General features: G+C 46.0%; 1 protein-coding gene across 1 annotated transcript in view; it reads left to right on the forward strand.

Annotated features, from left to right (window-relative positions):
- Positions 1 to 22,798, forward strand: part of RHPN1 (rhophilin Rho GTPase binding protein 1) — a 362,986-nt gene that overhangs the window by 286,123 nt on the left and 54,065 nt on the right. Inside the window, exons 8-10 of the mRNA XM_086966302.1 lie at positions 4,315 to 4,502; positions 8,645 to 8,801; positions 13,966 to 14,085. Of these exons, the coding sequence (XP_086822428.1) occupies positions 4,315 to 4,502; positions 8,645 to 8,801; positions 13,966 to 14,085 (465 nt within the window). The remainder of the gene's footprint in view (positions 1 to 4,314; positions 4,503 to 8,644; positions 8,802 to 13,965; positions 14,086 to 22,798) is intronic.

A 22,798-nucleotide genomic window follows, 5' to 3' on the forward strand; every position in this document is an offset into this window, starting at 1 on the left:
CGCGTACACGCGCCTCAGGGATCTGGTCAGCTGCGGTCCGACCTAACCGCCGGATCCGCCACGTGCTCCCCTCCGCTCCGCACACCAGCCACTGCGCGCCCCCAGTGCACACTCACCACCAGTGCACACTCACCGGGGTCGCTTCTCCAGGCTCAGGCCTCTCTCAGGGTATCTGCCGCCTCCAGCAGCCAGCCGGTCAGCGTCACGCCGTCCGCAGCCCTTCAGCAGCCGCCCGGTCCCACAGGCTCAGCGCCAGGCTCATCAATACACTTCGCCCGCAGCCCTCCCGGATGTCAGTGTCTCCGGAGGGGGCCGTTTGCTACTGTTTAGAAATCGCGGTGATAGCAGTTCTACTTACTGGGGTTTTCAAGACAGCTCTTACTCAAGGACGCTTTTTGTCTTGATTGGAACTCAGGCCTCATGTACGCCTTTCCGCCCATACCACTCCTGCCAAGAGTTCCCAAGAAGGTCTGAACGACCGGGCCCAAGTCATTCTTGAGACCCCGGATTGGGCACATAGTCTGGTATCCCGAGCTGTTGAGCATGACCATCGGTCCTCTGATCAGGCTGCCCCTTCGGGAAGATCTTCTGTTGCAGCACCAAGGGAGGGTTCTCCACCCAAACCCGTGAACGCTCCACCTTCTTGCGTGGAAATTGAACAGGCACACTTGCCAGCTTTTGACCTTTTGCCAGAAGTCTGCAATGTAATTTTGGCACCCTGGCGTTCCTCCACCAAAACAGTGTACTCCTATTATAGGGGCAAATTTGTGGCATGGTGTGCTGAAATACAAGTGGACCCTATTTCTGCTCCCCATCTCAGGTTCTTCTGTTTGATCTTTCCCTTGCCCAGCAGTGCTCTGCTCTGGGCATTGTTAAGGGATACCTTTCTGCGATATCTGCATTTCTGCGGTTGCCTAACCAACAGTCCCTTTTCCAATGCCCTATTGTACATAGGTTTTTTAAAGGTTTCCAGCATGTTTCCTTCTCTCTTTGTTATGCCTCAGTGGGACCTTAATCTGATCCTGTCGTCCCTGATTTATGCTCCGTTTGAGCCCTTAACAACTGTCCTTTCCGGCTCCTTACTATCAAGACTTCCTTCTTGGTGGATATAACCTCTCGCCAGAGTTTCAGTGAGCTTCATCCCTTGTCATCCAAGCCTCCTTACCTAAACATCTACCCAGACAAGCGTGTACTTTGTGCAAGAGCTTTCTTGCTTCCGAAAGTGGTCACTCCATGTCACGTAAGGCAACCATCACTATGCTCCACCTCATCCCTCCAAGGAAGAGGAGCAACTTCACCATCTGGATCCAAAAAGAGCATTGTCTTTCTACCTTGTCCGCACACTAGAGTTCCGGGTGGACGACCAACTTTTTGTGGGGTATGTCGGAGGGAAGAAATGAAGGGACATGCAGAAGTGGACCATCTCCCAATGGATCATGCTCTGTATAAAGAGTTGCTACGCATTGGATAAGAGGCAACGCCCAGAGAATTTACATGCTCATTCCACCAGAGCAAACGCTGCCACCAGTGCGTTAACATGTTAAGTTCCTTCCTGGACATCTGCCAGGTGGCAGCATGTATGATGGGACCCCCTCAACAAGATTAATTGTGGCCAAGGAACAGAGGGGAAAGAAAAAACATCACTGTGAAAGAATTGTTCCTTCAATGGCCATACACTTCAAATATTGGTATACATCCTACTTATTAAAGCTTGGCGACAAAGTTATTCTAGACAATTTTTATTTCAACATTACTTTTATTTTCATTTTGTATGATTTCTTATTATATTTGTAAAACATTATTTCATCATGAATACATTTTTTTGGGAATATTTTTTCTTAATACATATAAACAAATATTACAAAAATGGCTATAAATATGTACAAAATCAATTGACACAGATTATTTAAGAAGACACCACCTGTTACCATACACACAAACTCAAAATACTAACATTCTCACACCCATACTACATTCAAACCACACCATCAAGGAAAAAGGGAAAGGCTGAGTTATAGTTGGCAAGATCTAAGTGCCAATTCTAGAGCCTCAAGATGCAATTAGAGGTCCCTGCACCAGGTCGACACGCGTTTCGGCGGCTCTAGGCCACCTTCCTCAGGACCTTTTTCTCACAGTTTATTTACCAGATATCAGGGGATGGTAAAAACAGATATTTCCTATTGCTTACGTTCTATCTTCATATAAGTTGACCAATTTGGAGAAACAAGATGTACAAACAGCACCAATAAAGGGTGCAATATACGATCCGTTGTTGTTAATGGCTCAGGTCTCCATAGTAATATATGACAGTTCTTCCTATGGTCAGGGCAACTCCTAGTCAGCTCGTAGCTACCAATTCTCTTATGCAGGAAGTTACAGCGTGTCTTCGCGTGAGGGGGCTTAGTCTGATTCTAAATAATTTTTATCAGTACTGCGGTATATTCCAATGGAGGGTAAATTGAGAAGATTTTGGTACCACTGACTCCGTACGACCATCAAGGCGTCTCGCGTGGCCGTATAAACTCCCCTCACTTCTTCAAATGTTCGCGGTAAACGCCAGGTGGCAACTTGGGCTTCATTGCACATGTTTTCCAAACACTACTGCCTGTACAGTTAGGTTTGTAGGGATGGGCATTTTGTTTGTTGTTCCTTCAGGACTTTCTCGTGTGAAATTAGTCCGCAGACCGACCTCCGGCAAGGTATTGCTTTGGTATTTAATCTAAGGTAAGGAATTTGCGGCTAGATGTGTCTATCAGATGAACAAGTTACTTACCTTCAGTAACGCCTTATCTAGTAGAGATCCTGGCCGCAGATTCCTTACAGACCCACCCACCCACCCTTCCAGCTCTGCTAATGGATTTCTAGGGGCAGGGCTTTCCTCTTTCAGGGCCTTAGTTTTCCACAACAGTGCTCAGTTTACTCCACGGCTCTGCACTTTTGGTGTGGAAAGTCGTGAAAACAAACTGATGCCTGTTCGTTTGGGTGGCACCTATATAGGCATTGTGAATGTCATTTTCCGTGTGGACGACGTCAAGAACGCCCCCTACTGTTTTGCAGGGGTACTGCTCACGAAAAGTGTCTGAGTCCAGTCTGACACTTGAGGATAATTTTAAGGTAAAATATCTAAAGCTAGATAGTCTCTACCCGATAAGGTGTTACCGAAGGTAAGTAACTTGTTCTTTACTTAGCTTCTATAGCGCCTTTTCTGGTAATGACTCCATCTAACTGCATGCAGTTTCCTCACCGAAGTGCTGAGGCACTGGTACTCGGGCACTGACACTAGATCAAATATGCTGACCATGCAACAGAGTCTATGGTGTACAGAATCTAGAAAGAAGACCTTGATATATAAACCCAGATAAGCAGATACCAAGACAGAGGCGCAGACACTGTGACAGTTACAGACAGTGGAACACAGATTCAGGACACTACTGAGAACGACAGCCAGTGCCAGTTAGAAGGATACGAACAGGCAGACAGACAAAGATATAGTCTTATCTACACAGAGGCTCACCAGTAGAATATGACAACCCTTCAGCAGTCCACAGGGGACAAAAGGGTATGGAAATGTGACATGGTGCTCTCTGCAGATATCGCTAAATGTCTATGATGTGGAAATAACTTCTATCAAGGTTTAAGAAAGCAGCTTGAACACGGCTCTAGTGGAATGCTGGTTGATTTTTGCAGGGGGATCCTATTGCACCTGCTTCACACAGTGTCCAGTCCGAATTTAACAATGGCACATTTTACTGGGACATAGTGATCCCTTAACAATATTAGAACCACAATTAAGAAATATTGCCAGTCAGTACACTGAGTATATCTGAGAGATGAGTGAAAAGAGGGATACTATTCTTCACTTGCAGTTACTACCTTTTCTCTAACACTAATTTTCTGCTTCGAATGGATGCCAACCATGAAGAGATGGTAATTAGGAATTTGTAACTGTTGAGATTTTGCACACAGTTAATAGCACATATGATAAGTTTGTAGAACATTTGTAAAATATTCATAAAACAAGGTGCAAACATTTGATTTTATTGTGAGTTATCGGGGAAAGAACACAATTTGTTTCAGTTAAAAGTGAGATGGGGTTCCAAACAGAGATAGAGAAAAGCAGTAAGTGGGGCATAAAGGAATAAGCGTAGCAGGATAAAGGATAAAAAATGCTTAGTGTTAGGGATGGTGGGATTGCACTCCTTTGTAAATGATTGTTTGCTGGGATTCCTGTTTTACCTGCAGTTACATCTTAGGTTGTGTCCTGGAATCCTTAATGCGTTCACTGATAGGATCTTTGGTCATTTATTCTTTCAGGTGCCTTCAATTACTTGAAGGAAAATTTCTCCAATGCCCCCAGCTTGGATATGAGCTCTGCATCCTTGAACATGTTGGTCCAGCTCATGATTGCCCAGGTCCAGGAGTGCGTATTTGAAAAGATCACCCTAGTGGAGGGCCATAGGGATTTCCTGACCGAGCTGCATATTGCACAAGAAGCAGCAAGGGTGAGTTATCGGTTTCTTTGCACAGTTCCTTCACCTTTTTTCAGTTTTTCTTCATCACTTGTAACCATGAAAGGAAGATACACTATCAGCTTAGCACATATCTTTAAACATTAAGCGAAAATTGTAGAATACAAAAATGGAACTAAAGATGTACAATTTACCACCCTTCACTCCCTAACCCTCCCAACACCTCTGTGATATGGCGAGGATCACAAACCAGAAAAGTTCACAACTTCACATAATGTTACTGTAGGTCATAGCTGCAGAGGATTTAGAGCACCATAAGGAAGGATAACATAATCTTAAATATTAACTAGAGGTATAACCATACAGATCTCACCAACATAAAGGATGCATTTAGTAGCTTCAAATTCAATGGCAAGTTGCACTTATTATAGCCATAAACGTTTCCATCTTTTCATGTAGAAAAGGGAAGCCCTGGTGGTTCCAATAGAGAATATGACACATGGTGCATCTTTGCATCCAGTAACAATTTCCAAGAGTCGAACCTTCATAGAGATTGCTCCCAGTGTTACAGCATTGGGATATGGTTCTCCACAGGGACCAGGGCACATGGGAGACCTTTTACACACCCATTGCACACGTCACGCCACACCTACGTTTGATACGCAAACAAAGCTCTTTGTTGTAAATATGATGCTATTTTGAGCCTGACTATTATATAACACAATAATGCACATCTGCTGTGCGTAGATTAGCTTCAAGTTGCAAACCTATTATTACAGACAAGTAACTTTCTTCGTACCTGATGAACTTGAAAATGACTTGGCTGATTGAGAAGAGGCATTTGATGGCATCTGTCTGGGAATTTTACATTATGCAACTAGTGCTAACATTAACTTTCTTTACCTATTAAAATGTAAGAACTGGGATGAAATGCAGGACCACTTTAGAAATCATGGTGACCCTTCATAAAATAGTACACATATAACAGAACTGAACCTTTTAAAATGCAGCTTACTTTACATCACAATGCCTATAAGAGCAGCGCTATGTTTAGAAATGTATACTCCAGAGGTGAGTGGTATGCAGGCTTTTAAAATCCTACTATCCGCTTCATAACTAATCATCTATAGAAAAAGATGTAGGATGTGATAAATTCACTTTACATGAGGCAAGCCTTTATTACTAAAATGGAGTTGCAATATGAGAATAGTGAGGCAAAGGACAGGGATATGGTTACATTTTCTATTTACAAAGAGTAGAAAAAGCATTGACTATCCTTACAGTTGTCTTGGAGATTAAAATGATATGAGTTTAATAAACATTATTGGGCAAACACAAAGAACTAGTATTTGTGAGTATTCAAGGGTCATATTTGTAGAACATGAGCAAGTTGTATCAGCCGGAAAAAAGGCATATTAAATGGGTTTCGTAGCCTTTTTTTTACCCTGTTTTGTGCCTTTGTGTGGGATGATGCTAACTTATTGTTTTACATGTTTCCGTGATAACCATTGTGCTGGTTCATTGATGGCAAAGTCATATAGGCTATCTTCCAACATGCTTTTGTTTTTAATTTACTGGATACAATATGACCTATGAGCAATATCCTGAAATAGTCACTCCTGTAATCATTTAGCTTCTTTAGTTGACAATGAATTGATAAACTGACCCGATAAAGGCACAGTGGGCATTTGTTACCATTTTTCATTGTGGTCTGACTTTGCTGGCCAGCTCAGCGTATTGCAGTATGATACATTGTGATACCACAGCACATCTCATCAAGGGCCTTGAGAAATATGATCACATCGTCCCCACCCTGATGGGACTCAATTACTCCCTCAATCCCCTCCCCCCGCCACCCAGCAGCATCTTCAACTGTATCTGCATCAATTACAAAGCAATCACACCCAGCATTCCCGCCAATCATGCAGCCAAGCAACCATCACTGGTGGTTCTTGGCACACCACAGCAAGGGCACCGTTGGACTGTAGACTAAGAGGTGTAAAAAAAAAAAAACAGGATGTCAAACCTTTTCCATCTGTGCACCCAGGGTTTAGAATACATTCTCGGTATCCATCAGCACAACCTCAACGCGGCTCCTACTTTCCCTCGTATTACCGACAACTTTAAGCGTGACTTTGGCCTTGTTCAGTGTGCCATTGGCAAGGTTTGTCCTGTAGAAATACCACATACATACATACATACATACATACATAGTTGTATGATGTTCCATAGATTATGGAAGGTTGACGAATGCAGTTTATGTGTAACTGTGACAGTTTAACTGGTCTCCTTTAGCATTCATTCAGGGTGTATTTGAATCTCAAGTTCTCTTCTCTGGATATGAAACTTACTCTTCCCTCTATGACTGTTACCAGTTCCTCTGCCTTCCTGATTGGCACAATGTAGAGGCAATTCTCATATGCAATTAAAGGTGTTACATCCTTCTCCTAAACCTTGAAAGTCAATTCCAGAGATTTTGCATTTTCAGACCTCTGTTTGGAAGCTCGTTTTTGTAATTTTGCTTCGATGCAGCTTCCCCATCACTAGGAGTGGGAAAGTGTTGCTTCGTGGTATGTTCTTATATTAGGGTGTCAAGTGTTGTCGGATCAGGTTCTGATTTTGTGCTAATGGAGACACTGTCTATTTTTCATCGAACAAGTGATCTCTTTCCTTCCATTCTCCCTTTTATTTTGAAACATCTTTTAATTAGCTATGAGTACAAGACTGTACACAGTGCAACGTTGCAGCCAAAACCACTGGCTTTCAACAATTGTTGCAACATTTTTTACCTTTTGAAGAATTGCCAAGGCGTATTTCTTGTACTTGATTATTTTATTGTTCTCTTCACTGTTCGAAGCCCACCTAATCTTATAAAGTCACTGACTGAATGTTTTGATGAGAATGAGAAGGTAATAACATAATTACTTGCTGGTAATCTCCATTACCTCCACTTACTCATCCTCTTTGCAGTCCTTATGCCACAATTTCCCTCTCACTGGACTTCTTGACGTTTGAATAGCTGTAAGATTTAGTTACAACACAAGCCTTTGTGGTTAAGTTGGTCTCTCCCAGGAGAGAGATGGACATACATTTTCCTTTTTCTTCTAAAGCAGCAGGATGCCTTTTACACCAGGTGGCTGGCACCAGTGATAAATAAGGGAAGGCAGTGACAGATATCTGTATCGGCCGTTGGGGAATCAAGGCATTCCCACTTTTTTGTGTGGGCTGAGATGGGGGAATTTTAAATAACGCAAACTAGACCTGAAGGTATCGGACCGCTTTATATGAGCACCAGTTATGTTATAGACAGACACATGCATCTTGGTTAGGCACGGGGAGATTAATTGATTTGCCCCGAATCACAGAATGTTGAGCGTCCCTGCTGAGACTCGAACCCGGTTCCCCAGCTTCAAGGTCGACTGCCCTAGCCGTTAGGCCACATTCTCTCACCTCCTTATCTTCATTCACGTTAAACGAATAATTTTTCTCTTGCGCTTATTTGAGGCAGAAGTTATAGGAATTTCTTGATGCCAGAAGCATCAGGTAGAAGGCAGTGATGGTAATGCAAGGTATCCTCCAGATACAATTGGCTAATAACGATTGATTGGGGTACTGTGAAGCCTTGCGAGTGCACTGGCAGAAGGGTATGGCTGCCAGGAATGGCTGCCATGATACATTTAGACAACTGTGTTTGGATGCCACTTGGGTAGCTAGCATGTTTGCATACGTGAGGTACCATGTGACTAGAATGCCAATTTTAACCTCACTGAACCACTTTTTGCATGTTTTCTTTGCAGTGATTTTAAAATGTAACCCCTGACAATTTTATTGACCCGGATTATTTAATTTTTTGTATTCAAAACAAGTCTGGACACATTAATAGAAAGAATCAACAAAATCCATAGCCTCCTCAAATTTACTTCGATACGAGAAGTAAAGGTATCAGAAAAAATTACTAAAGTGTCTAGCATAAGCTTTGTCATTGTGTATGACGTAATAAAGTCAAGACCTTAATGGCACATTTGCTGTGGTAACAACCAGTAGGCTAATTTTGTATTTTATATTGCTACTCCAGAACTTAAGGAATATAGGGTTTCTTTGAGGGAAATTACAGCCCTTAGTAATGTCCAACAAATGTCTTAGTTTAAATTGGTACGCTTTTGTTTTTTCTGCAGGTGGAAGAAGCCTATTCCTTGGTCTGCCAGATGATGACACAGCCTCCAGTGAAGGATTACGTGCCATTCTCCTGGACCACCATGGTTCAAGTTAAGGCGGAACACTTTAAGGCCTTGTCCCACTATCATGCAGCCATTACCTTTTGTGACCATTACGGTGAGTATCCTGAAAATAAGTAGTCACATTGGAAGGGATGTGGTCAGGTTCCCAGATTTTATACAAAAGACCTAGGGTTTACTCTTGTTGTCCCGCTTTACCAAAATGGAGACCACCAAGGCATTCATTTTGTTAACCTGTTTAACTGAGTGTGTAGAAGAAAGACTGAGCTCCAGTATGCAGAGTTCCAGAAACACTGTCCATTTTGTGTTTGCTATTAAATTGCCTATAAGCAGCAAGAAGAACTCTTATTCTGTGTTAAATAGGTCTGCTGCAGTGATTCTCAACCTGTGGTCCTTAGCGGGTCTAAAACTGTTTATAATATTAAATATGCTTCATTGATTAATAAGGTATATACACATAAAAAGGCATAATGTAAAATATAACGCTTTGTAAGAGTGGAGGCATTTGAAATTGGAGGCTAGAAATTGGGTTGATACCCTTCGCTTGATTTGTGGGAGCAGAGCAATCGGAAGAATAGATTAATGGCTCAGGAGAAGCACTATTTTGCGCTGACAAAAAGAGATGATGCCTTAGGAGCAAAAAAGACAAGTGTTATGCTAAAGTTTAACATATGGCTTTGTCTTTTAGAAGTATAGCCAGATTGTGAAAATCTCAAACCTTTCCATTCAAATTTCCATTTTTCTGTTGTGAATCATAAAAAATATTTCATAATTTGTGTATTTATTTGATGTATACTTTTTCTGTAATTTTATGTGTTTTACTAGATTAATATCAGAGAAATTGCCTAGGCCAGGGTCCACAACTTCCAGGAGTGATTCAGTGAGGGTCCACAGAAGTGAAAAGGTTAAGAACTGCTGGTCTGTTGCATAGAAAGTATGGTTTGGGTATTGTATGTGATTCAATTTGGTAAAAAAAGAGAATATTGGAGCCTTTTCCTTTTGGTCGGCAAGATGTCGAAGTGCCATAAGGTGACAACCCTTTGCTATTCCTCAGTGAGGGAATTTAACAATAACATCCCATGCCCTGGTTCATTTAAACGCTGAATTGATGGTCCCACCAGAGGTAATTATTTCTAGTTTTTATGGCCTCAAATTTCTGATTTAGCCTATCGTTAAGGTAAATGCAATTAATGTTTTAGCTGTGTCTCATTGCAAGTATATAAAAAAAACTGCTTTGGCCTTCCATTTTTTCTCATGAGCAGTTTAATAAATGTTCAGCCTGCCTTATGATAAATAGTCTATACCAAGATAAGATCTCCTTGGATCTGAGCTCTCGCTGTCCCCCTGCCACTTCATCAATTCCATCAAATTTTGGACCAAGTTGTCCTTGTCCGATATGGGTAGGTTAGCTTTTTCCAAAAGGATTGTCCTAGTTTCCTTTATTTCTTTGTGAATTTACCAGTGGCTTTGCCAGATAACGTTTTGAAGGCAGGATCTACTGGGGGAGGTGATAAGAACAAGGTGGCACTGCAAAAATTACAATTACCAGTTCTAGAGGGAGGATGTGCTCCCCCAGATTATGAGATTTATTACATCGTGAGCCAGCTTCAGTGAGTGGCTGGTAAATTTGCAACTTAAGGAAATTAAATATTTGGTCCACGACTAATGAAAAACTACTGTCAATGGTGCTGAATCTGGGTAATGAGGTTCATCTCTATCTTAAGCACAAACACAGCCAAATATTGTTGGAAGTGATATCTTTATCGTACAGATGCGAGGGGAGGTCTACGTTATGTATGTCAAACAATCATTTTACACGTTTGAGGAACTGAGACGACATGGAACTCCCAGTGGATAAGTTCCTGACATATGGGGCACGGACAAGGCAGGTTAAGTTGCTTTGGAAAGAATGCAAGTTTGAATGTGCTATATACAATACCTTTCATGCAAAATTGACACATGGCGGGTTATGGAAAGGTATCACAGCTCTGTATCATAGCTTTACGTGTCAATCTAAGATGGATATTTCCCCAATGAACCTCTGGGAATGAGATGTAGGTACAAGCAATAATCTTAAATAGTTCAGAATAGTCTGGTACCCCCTCAAAGGTATTGAGCAATGTGTTCAAATTGATTTAAAATACTTAATAGGACATACTTGAACACTAGTAAGTTGCATAAAACATTTCATCCTGTATCTGATGTGTGCCCAAGATTCCGTCATACTGCAGAGGACATAAATCATATATTTTGGAATTGTCCCGAGCTTGCTCTATTCTGGGATGCGGTTTAGAGCTTGGTTTGGGAAATGATAGGCAGAAGATGTACTTTAATCATGGAGGCCAATATCCAAGGACTGTACAAAAGGGTAAAGATGGCAAACATGGAAAATAAGTTTGGTTCTTTGGCAAGACTATTGGCCAAATGACAAGTAGCTAGGTTCTCAAAGTAGACTCAGGCACACCCTCTGTTGATGCATGGCGGGGTAAACTACAAAAATGGTCTGATGCTGAAGGTGATTCTTTGATCGCACTGCAGACAGGCAGCGGATAGAGTGGGGATCGCTACATGGAATACAGTTATGCCAACGCTAAAAGACAAAAGAGATGATAGACATTTTTTTGTTTTCTGGCGGGCGTCCAGTACCAATATGAAACAATCTTAACTGCCGTTTCAATGCTCAATATGTTGCCTGCTGTGTAGTGGGCTGTATAAAATATGTCCTCCCATTCTTTATGGGTTATGTGTCTCCTAATCTCCGCCTCGCAGCCCATCTGGCTGGCACTCTTGTACTGAAGAGGGGGCTGGCCTAGGAAAGAATACAATTGTATGCCCAAGTACGCGAGGTAGGCCGTGCACCAAGTATTCGAGTAGTGAGCCTTCAACGGATCCTGGTGTGTCTCAGATACAGTCTTCATTATTTGGGAATTGGAGAGGCTGACTTTAATCCCGGAGATATCCCCAAAATTCTGCAATTACTGTATTAATTCTGAGAGTGATGTCATTAGGTCTGTTGTAGCCACTTTTCCTGGTTTTGGCAAATCTGGAATGGAGGCTTCAAGCATGGAATTTTCAATCGTCCCACTATCAGCAAAGAAGTTGAAAAGCCTGCTGAGTGTAGGGACCAGGGTGTAGCAGAAAGTCTTATAAAATAGTGATGTTAAGCCGTTTGGAAAGGGGGATTTTAGAGGTTTAAAAGACCTATGGCAGAGAATACCTTGGATAGTTCAACAGGTCTCTCTTGTGCCTCTGCCTGTGTTTGAGTGAGTTTCATTACCTGCCCCTCTTCTGAGTATGCCAGAAAATTGCCAGAATCTTGATTAAACTATAATTGTATTTATTTTAACATATAAGTGATTCTCTAGCAGTTGTCTGTTTCTGTTCCCCTTTAGGTAGAATTTACGTTTCAAGCGTAGGATGACATACACATCTAGTCTTTTAAGTTGTTTACTTGCCTTGCCCGGGGCTGTCCAGATTCTGAGGGCTCCAGTGTATTATTTGTGTACATCTTCTAATTCCTTGACTTCATCCTGTAGTCTTATCCAATTGTTCCGTCATATTTGGTTCTCATCTGCGGAAATCTCAATCAAATCACGTTTTTTAACGTCTCCTGTAAAGTTGCCGTCTCCACCTCCACAGTTTCGTCATTATGTAAGTAGTGCACTAGGGCTGCAGTGAGTGGCTTAAAACGAGTGGGGTGTTGAATGATTTTCTTATGCGACCTCCAGATTCCTGTGGTCCCCTCTTTCCATCCACTCTAAGTGTCAAGGTTATTGGAGTGTGTTCGGACAGTGCATTTGGGGTTAATATGTATGTCCTGTCGAGGAAAGTCACGAAGAGAAACTGACATCAGCATACTGAGGTGGTGCCTATGGGCATAGCGCACGTCACTTCTTGCACGGACGAAGCCAACAACACCATATGGAGCTGAATGAAGCCACCTACCGGTGTGCAGGGGTACTGCTTGGGAGAAATTTCCAGATCAAGTCTGGCATCTGGGAAATTTTCTATGGTAAGGAATCTGCATCGTCCATGCCGTAAATGATGCGTGCGTTGCCTATATAGGCATCACCCCAGTACGCTGACATCCATTTCTTTTCGTGACTTTCCACGCCAGGAGCACAAAGCCACGAGGAACACTGACACCTGGTACATCAAACAAAGGCCCTTGAAAGGGGAAATCCCTTCGCAGAGCGAGGAGGATGGGTGATTCAGTAAGAAATCTGCAGCTTTGTTTCCTGTTGCTTTAGGGATGTCCTCTAGGAAGACTGGTTTCAAGCCTTGTGGCACTTGTCACCGACAGATGTGGGTGACGGACCCAAACTCGATGTGCGTCTAGGGGGGTTGGAGGTCACCAACGATGCCAAAGACCTGCGTCGTTTGCTGTGTCATGCACCCCAAGGCCTGAGTGAGCGGTCCCTCAAGCTCCTCCACGACGTAGTCGAGATCGGTCGCTGAGCCACACCAATTGCTCGTTGTCGCATGTCAAGGTCGTCGAGAACATAAGATAAGTCCCACTGACACAAGAAGAGGAAAAATTCCAAGCGATCTTTAACTTTGCTACTTCAGTCGAAGTCATCAGACAAGAAGAAGCAGCGTCGGCACTCGAGGCCTAGCTCTGGCGGAGCCTGCACCTTGGAGGTTTCCACGCCTCCCAGAGTATCCGAAAGCCGGATCGACTCCCACCCAACTACGTGAATTTTATCAGCCCATTAACCTCATATTTGGGTGGCCCTTCCTCACTGGAGCACCTTCTGGCCCTGCAGGCTCGGGGGTGGTGGGTGGAAGGAATGAGCAGGGACGAGAGTGCCAAATTTAATTTCCTCCCAAAATGATTAGCTCTGTCCTTAATTCATTTCATTGGTGATAGTCGATCAACTCTGATTGTGAGTGTTTGCTTCAGAATATTCAAGCTTGGTTGATGGCCTTCAGCGCTTTCTGCATAATGAGCATCTCTAAAAGAGGATTGAAAATTAAGCCCTAGATAGCAGAACAGTAGGCCCTACCTAGTAGATATCAGACTGAGGGAGAAAGTGCTGCTGGATTTAATCAGGCAAAGTATTTCTACAAAGACATTGATTGCAGGCCTAATCCCAGAGAAATAACTGTATTAAGACTTTCAGGATAGTTTCGGGCAGAGAGCCGTAATTTTCTTACAACCAAAACGCCCCAGTGAACAGTGAGATAGGCTCGTCCAGCCTCTGTTAAGTGCCAATAAATTGTTTCTTAACCGCATTGTCTTCTTTGTTTTCTCCTTGCAGTGGCATTTGAGTCTGAAGTTCCAGAGTTTGAAAAGGCCTTTCTCCAGTTCCACGTTAATGCACCTGAAGGGCCAACGCTTAACATGGTGCTGCAGGACCCCGAAGAACGCCGCAAGCTAGGTAACAACTCTTCTACGTCTGCCTGTGGGATGTGGTGCATGTGCTCAAATATTGGTGTAAAGTCGTGTCAGACTCTTTGAGGGCAAATGACTTGTCCAACTAGAATGTACTTGTTAATATCGACTGCCTCCCAGTATATGTCGCCTTAAAATGTGAAGCCTCTTCCAAGAAAGGGTTGCATTCCATGTGATAACGTACTAAGAGGACAACTCTCTCCAGACCATTTCTGAAGGATTTGGCCAGAGAAGCATCAAAGCACAAGCAGGAGCCAAGGGCACCATAAATAAAATATTTCTAAACTGGCTTCTGCGAAATAGCAAATAGAAGAATTACATTACATCAAAAGTTTATGCATAAAGTGAAATACCAAACTATGTCCACCTTATTTGAAACATTTCTATCATTGACAACCTGTAATTAACAAACTTAGTAGTGCATGGATCCTTTATGGGTCTGTTCTTATCATGCTCAATGCGCCACTGTGGGTTGTATGTGGCCCTCCAGACCTTTTCATGTGGCCACTGTGAGAAAGTGGTTCTATACATACTGCACCAAAGTAAGGTACAGTGTGTATAGAGACCACCAACCCCAGAGGTGTAACCGATGTCAAAGTCAGGGATGACCTTACTCTCAAAAGTGGTAGCTTGGTCGAGCAGTAAGGCAGTACCAGAGGACAGTGTAAAGCATTTGTTGTACACACTCAGTCAGCAAAAGGTTTCACACACTCAAGGACTGAACTCCAGGGAATTTGTTTTTATATCAAAAGATATAGTTGTTTTATTTTTAGAACCAACAGGTATCAAAATATACTTTTCTCAATTATGAGTTATCTCAGGTGATTACTTTGCAGAAAAGAAATAACTTTGTAAACACAACAGGCACAGGGGTTGCAGTAGGCAACACAATTCTAAACCCAATCTAACATTGTGCTCAACTGGTTTTTCTACAGAAAATGCAGTTGATTACTCTGTAAATTACTTTTGTAATTCCAGGACTGGATCCTCGATTCAGTCCTGGGGTGGGGTCTAAGCTGAAAACAGTTTAGTAAAAACATTTTGGTTATTGCAGTGATTTTTAAGGAATATAAAGGTATTTTAAAAGTTCACACTTAGAAACTTTTCAGTGAAAATCTAGCAATGTTATCCAATGGGAGGAAATTCAGGTTACAGGTAAAGTACGTTCTTGTTACTTTTGTAATCCAGTACTGGGCTCCTAGGTCCAGCACTGGGATCTCTACTTAAGACGGGTAAGTAATTACGTTTTGCAGCGTGAATCTTTCTGGATTCACTATGCTGTGCATATTCCGCGGTCTTGTGGTTGGGTCCGGATTCGTAGTCTTTTCTTTGTTTTTTTTTTTTTTTGTAGCCCTTGTGGGCGTCGGCGTCACACCTCCTCGGGTGCATTTCCGATGACGTCGGCATGCTTCCTGCGGAAGCTCCCACTCTTGGGTGCCATCTTCAGAGTCTTTTTTCCGCGGTCGGGTCTGGATCGTTCCCGTTGGGCTCCAGACATTTTTGGAGAAAGTACTGAAAAGAGTGGAAGTTGGAGTAGATATTGGAAGAAGAAGACTAAGGAAGACTTCACAGAACATTGACGAGGAGAAAAGAAGGTGAAAACCTCGAGAACTTCGACGATCGTCGACGTCCACACGGTCAGGGAGGCCTGAACGCACGAGGATGGACAACACGCCGTTCAAGTTCTGCCCGAACTGCAGACACAAGTACGCGCAGAAGGACCAGCACCCGGTTTGCAACCTTTGCCTACCGGTAGAACACAGAAGCTAGGACTGCAACGCCTGCGCCGTCTTCGCCCAGAAGACCCTTCGTGTGAGGAAGAGACCGAGGGTAGCACACGGCGCCCTCGAAGGAAAATCCCCGACGCCATCGCTGTACGAGCTGGGGATGTCCTCGGAGGAGGAGGACAACGCTGCCGCCGAAGACGACAGCTACACGGTCGTAGAGACCGATTACAAGAAGACGCCCGATAAGGTAGGAGACTCGACGTCCCACAAGAGCACAAGATACTCTGAGTCTCGAAAGTACGAGGCCAAGAGCCCGAAGGCGCCGACGCAGCGACATCTGCCGTCCGCGACCACAAGCAGGCCCAGCGGATCCTCGGAGAAGGAGTCCCTGGCGCCGAAAGCTGTTGACCAGCAGAAAGCGTCGAAGATCGTCGCCGAAAGGGACCGATCGACGTCGAGGGAGAAAGACCCTAAAGCCTCGGCACCGTCCAAGGACCCGAAAGCCAGTTCGACGTCCAAGCCGTCGACGCCGAAAATTTCGCCGCCGAACCAGACGACGAAGAGAGGGGCCGAACGTTCCGAAGCCGAAAACTCGGCCGAGATGGAAAGGAAGAGGCGTCGGCTAGAAGCCGATATGGCAAGCCTCTTGCAGCGGAGAAAAGACGTCGCCGCCGAGATGAGTGCCTTCACGATTCCACACAAGACCAAGCACGTCGTGCTAGATCTGGTCGAGGAGGAAGAAGAACATGTCGACGACCATGTGCCTAGCGACAAGATGGTCGACGACCAGGAAGGTGAAGAGAATCCCTACGAGGATTACAGCTATGAGGACGATGAGGGCAATAGGTTGGACGCCGAGTCGGCCACCTCTGACCCACGCGAGGAGGATTACCTAGACGTCGACACCGAGAGCCCGGAAGAGGCGGTCGACTCATACCCCTCGAGACCCTCGCCGCCGGACGACATCGGGGCATACAACTCGGCGATACAATCTGCCGCAACTGCATTCAAGCTAAAGCTCGACGAGGAAAAGCAGAAAGCAGACTTCCTGCTAGAGACATTGCTCCCAACACAAACAAGAAGCCAGTTCCTGCCAATGCTCGAGAGCATCTTGTCTCAGGGAAAGGAAGCGTTCAAAGAGCCCGCAACATGCAAGGCGGTAACTCCCAGAACAGAGAAAAAATACAAACACTCCTCGAAGGACCCGGCCTACATTCGAGGCGAGGTCTCCGCCGACCCCATTATCACGGCCACAGCTAGGAAGAGGGCGAGCGTATCCACTACCTCGGGCCCACCACCGGATAAGGAGAGCAAGAGGATGGATCTGGTGGGGAGAAGGATCGAGCGAAATGCCGCGACCCACTGGTGAATGGCTAATTCCAACGCCCTGTTAAACAGGCACATGTATCAGATCATGGAGGGGCTGGGACAGTTGGTGAAGGACCTACCCCAGGATGCCAGGCAGAAGGCCGAAAAATTGATCGAAGAAGGGAAGAACGCGGCAAATTCTTGCCTTAAGACGGCCCTGGACGGGGCAGACACCGCCAGCAAGCTCATGATGATGGGTGTCACGGAAAGGAGGCACGCCTGGCTCAGGATCTCAGGGTTCAAACCCGAGGTACAACACAGTATCCTGAACACACCGTTCAACGGCGAAACGCTTTTCGGAGCAACAGTTGACGAGAAACTATGCCAACTCAAAAAAGATAACGAGACGGCAAGATCCATGGGGGCATTGCAGTTCAGAGGCAACAGGAGAGGCACCCCGGCACGGAGGCCCGGCGAGAGAGGTGGAAACCAGCCAGGTACATCGCACCAGGCCTTCCAGCAGACGCACCAGGCAGACTCGCAGGCTCAGCAAGGTCACCAGAAGCAGTCCTGGCAGTACCAGCCAAGAGGCCAGTCCTTTCGAGGGAGGAATGGACGTGGCCAGAATAGAAGAGGGGGGCAGCAGCCCACCTCGAAGTGACTTCAGAGACCTCCGGGTGCCCGACCACAGAAAAGATCCCAGGGGGCACCACGTACCAAGGGGTCAGGACAATCTAAACACCTACGACCACATGACACCAGTGGGAGGAAGATTAAAGGTCTATCTCCAAGAATGGAGAGAAATCACATCAGACAAATGGATCCTAAACATCATCCAATTCGGATACTGCTTGGAGTTGGAGAGAAAGCCAACAAACAGAAAAACAAGGAGAAAGCCACCAGCAAGAGAACAGCTGGCGAGGCTTCAGGAAGAAGTGCAAGAACTTCTACAAAAACAGGCCATAGAAAGAGTTCCCTTCAGGGAAAGGAACAAGGGAATATACTCAACGTACTTCCTAGTACCAAAGGTCGACGACAAGATGAGACCCATCCTAGACCTAAGGTTCCTCAACAAATTCATAAGAACACAAAAGTTCAAAATGACCTCTCTGCAGGAGGTGCTGCCACAATTGCAGGTCGGAGACTTCATGGTCACGATAGACCTCAAGGACGCCTACTTACACATACCGATGAACGAGAAGCACAAGCATATGCTCAGGTTCGCAATCGGAGGGGGCCACTATCAGTTCACAACGCTGGCCTTCGGACTGAAATCAGCACCGAGGGTATTCACGAAGTGCCTCGCGGCAGTCGCAGCGCACTTACGAAGACAAGGGATACACGTATACCCTTACCTGGACGACTGGCTGGTGAAAGCAAACTCGTACCAGAAGTGCAAGCAGCATGCACATACAGTGACGAGCACGCTCATAAACCTGGGGTTCTCCGTCCATTGGAAGAAATCATCAATGGAGCCGGAGCAAGTGAAGATCTTCCTGGGGGCAGAGATCAACACTTTACAGGGCAAAGTGCTCCCCAGCGAGAAGAGAGCAAGGGCACTGGTCAAGGAAGCTCGCCTCTACCGGAAGGGACAAGCTCGGACAGTGAGGACTGCGAGCAAGATCATGGGGATGATGGCATCGTGCATCCACCTAATGCCGAATGTGCGGCTCCACATGAGACCCATGCAAGAATGGCTCCAGGAACAATGGTCACAGTCCTCTGGCAGTTGGGAGGATCTTGTGGTGGTGACGCACGCAGTGCAGGAGGAGATGACATGGTGGACCTTGGAGAACTTAAAAAGGGGACTGCCTCTAACACTCCCAACTCCGACAGTGACCATCACCACGGACGCATCCCTGAAGGGATGGGGCGCTCACATGGAGGAACTCAAAGTGAGGGGTCTTTGGACGCCAGCAGATGCGACAAAGCACATCAATTACCTCGAATTGAAGACAATCTTCCTTGCACTGAAAGCCTTCCAGACAAGACTGTACAGGCAAAGGGTGTTGCTACAGACAGACAACACCACGGCGATGTTCTACATAAACAAACAGGGTGGAACACAGTCGACAACGCGTTCGACGCTGGCGCAGGAGATATGGAGGTGGGCCATCCCTCTCCAGATAGACCTGCTAGCCATACACCTACCAGGGAAGGAGAACATTCAGGCAGACTGGCTGAGCAGACAGACCTCGGCATCCCACGAGTGGGAGCTCAATGCTCAGGAGACGAGGAGGCTGTTCAACAGGTGGGGAACGCCATCAGTGCACCTGTTTGCAACACGCCAGAATGCGAAATGCCGAAACTTCGCATCCAGACAACACGAAGAAGGGTCCCTTGGGAATGCCCTATGGATAAATTGGTCCGGGAAATTTGCGTACGCTTTTCCCCCGATACCACTGATACACAGAGTACTGAGCAAGTGCAGAGCGAGCACCATGACCCTGATACTGGTCGCGCCACAGTGGGCGAGGCAGACATGGTACTCGCAGATCATGGAGATGGCGCAGTGTGCACCCCACAGATTCGGCAGAAGAAAAGACCTGCTCTCCATGCAGAACGGAGAGGTGCTGCACCCAGAACCGGAGAGCGTGAGCCTGGTAGCATGGCTCCTGAGGACATAGAGTTCGCACATTTGAGACTGCCAGAGAGCACCCTCAGGGTCCTTCGGGAGGCACGAAGGCCCAGCACAAGGTGCTATGTCGCAAAGTGGAAAAGATTCACGATGTGGTGCAGGAGGGAGAGACTCCACAATAAAATGAGAAAGGACTCCACGGTACTGAAGTACCTGACACACTTGCTGGAGAAAAATCTCAGCTCGTCCTCCTTAAGAGTTCACCTGGCGGCTATAGTGGCATACACAAGGGGGGAGATGGGCAGAGGCTTCTTCACATCACAAGTTGTAAAGAGGTTCCTGGAAGGAGCAAAAAGGATTGCACCACCCAAGCGGGTGCCACCACCGGCATGGAACCTAAACGTGGTCCTGACGGAACTCATGAAGGAGCCCTTCGAGCCGCTTCACAAGGCCTCCTTGAAGATGCTAACTATGAAAACTGCTTTCCTGGTTGCTATTACGTCCTTACGCAGAGTGAGCGAGCTGCAAGCGCTAACGCTACAGGAGCCCTACTTACAAATACACAATGACAGGGTGGTGATGAGGGCCGACCCACACTTCATGCCGAAGGTGGTGTCCAAGTTCCACATGAACCAGTCCATACAGATTCCAAGTTTTTTCCAAAAACCAACCACTAGCGCAGAGCGAGCTCTGCACACCCTGGACGCCAGAAGGGCGGTCATGCATTACATTGAAAGGACAAAAGGACACAGGAAAACGAAACAGTTCTTTGTGTCGTTCGCCAACAGTTACATGGGCAAGGCAGTGGCAAAGACCACTATTGCACGATGGATCGCGCAAACAATCCAGCTCTGCCACAAAAGGGCAGGAGAAGAACTGGCAGAGGGGGCACGCGCCCACTCCACTAGGACAAAGGGGGCTACAATAGCCTTCCTGGCCAATACACCCATACAAGACATATGCCTGGCGGCAACATGGGCTTCGGTGCACACATTCACGAAGCACTATTGCGTGGATGTTCAGATGAACAAAGAAGCACAAGTCGGACAAAGGGTGCTCCAGCATATATTCAGAAACCAGAGCTCATCTTCCACCCAGCCGCCACGGAAATGAGAAACCGCTACGAAATCTATGCACAGCATAGTGAATCCAGAAAGATTCACGCTGCAAAACGAATAGTTTCTTACCTGTCGGTGTAGTTTTGCAGCTTGAAGATCTTTCTGGATTCACTAGCGAACCCACCCACCTCCGCCAGAAAGATGAGGCTGGAGAGAGAAGAGGTGGTCAAAAAAAAAAAAAAAAAAGAAGGAGAAGTAGTAAGAGAATATAAGGACAAGTGGTAAAGAAATTATCACCTGATTAAAACATTGCCATTGCTTCGGAAAAGAAAGAAACACGGAAAAAAAGAATACGAAGATGGTGCCCAAGAGTGGGAGCTTCCGCAGGAAGCATGCTGACGTCACCGGAAATGCACCCGAGGAGGTGTGACGCCGACGCCCACAAGGGCTACAAAAAAAACAACAAAAAAAACAAAGAAAAGACTACGAATCCGGACCCAACCACAAGACCGCGGAATATGCACAGCATAGTGAATCCAGAAAGATCTTCAAGCTGCAAAACTACACCGACAGGTAAGAAACTATTCGTTTCAGTACTAGGTACGATTTTTAAGGAATATTTCAAGTTTTCAAAAGTAGACAGAAGAAATTTCATAGAAAAGCAGACAATGGATTCCTATGGAGAAAACTCAGGCTACTAGTAAACCCGGTTAGGATTACTTTTGCGGTTCACTCCTGGGCTACAAGGTACAGTACTTGCTTCTCTCCTGATCACAGGTGAGTACTTCGGAATTCGGTATTTGGTTGATTTTATAGGAATATTTTAGAGTTTCAAAACTTCACACTTTGAAGTTTTTTCGAGTCAAACCAATCCATGTTATCCTTTGGCAGGAAAGTGGGTTATCGGTTTCCAAGTGAGGACTCGACCAGTGAAGTTAAGGTTCTGGGCATGGACTCAGGGGTCCCCCAGGGTCAGGTAGGTACAGTTGGTACACCCTCAGCGGCACAGGGGCATCCAGGTGCAGAGGTAGTTAGGCCCAATGTTATCCAACGGAGGAGAGGGGGCCTCCGGTTGATGGCTGCAAGCAGGCAGGCCACGCGGCTGTGGGAGCTGAGCTCTTGGTCACTTACTCAGGGCAAGTGGGGAAGTAGAGTAGGGTAGTAGCTACACTTCCAGCGGCACTCGGGCGGCTGGGTGCAGGGTACTTTTGAACCGTTGGGCGCCCAATGTTATTCAATGGAAAAGGGAACAAAGGCTGCAAACTCGGGGACGGAGATTCTTCAGGTGCCACCACCACTTTGAGAAGTAAGTTGGGACCTTGGAGAAGAGGTGAATACCCCAAAGGAGGGCACAGGGGGCCGTGGGCGCCAGGTGCAGGGGTGTCTTTGGGTGTCTGGAAACGTACTCTCGGCTGGTCGCCGTTGGTAGGGTCCCTGGTTCTGAGGCTGCAGGCGTCGTCTGGTTCGTCAAGGAGGGTCTTTGGGCACTGGACTTCGGGTCCCAGTCGCCGGGTCTTGGATCACTCTGACACGGGCCGGGCTCGGCGGGTGCAGAGTGGGTTGGTCTTGTGCTTCCTGGCTGGCACCAGGGGTATGGTTGTTGAAGTAGAGCCTTTGCTTATGTGAGTCCTAGTCTTTAAGAGGATCAAGGCAGACTGGTCCTCCGGGGTTCCCAAGGTTGCTGTCCGCAGGAGTCGCCGGGATTAAGCAGGTGTAGGTTCCAGGATCGACAAGCCGATAGGGCTGGGGCCAAGTCAGTTGGGGTTGTCCTGTTAGCAGCTGCACGGCGGTTCGTCTTCTTCTTGATCTTCTTTTCTTATCGGGATCTGAGGAAGGAAGGTTCGGGGAGCCCCTAAATACTGAATTTAGGGCGTTACAAGTAGAGCAAGGGCAGGGACCAATAGGTCCCTATCCTGGGGTGGGTACACCCCCTAGTCTGCTCCTTCCCGGTCAGAGGGGGGCAGGAGCCTAGCTGTGATTGGGCAGGGCTCCCCATCTTCAAGATGGCCGGACCCCGGGGTCGTGCTT

This window comes from Lissotriton vulgaris, chromosome 4_1 (genome assembly GCF_964263255.1).
Source record: "Lissotriton vulgaris chromosome 4_1, aLisVul1.2, whole genome shotgun sequence".
NCBI lineage: Eukaryota > Metazoa > Chordata > Amphibia > Caudata > Salamandridae > Lissotriton > Lissotriton vulgaris.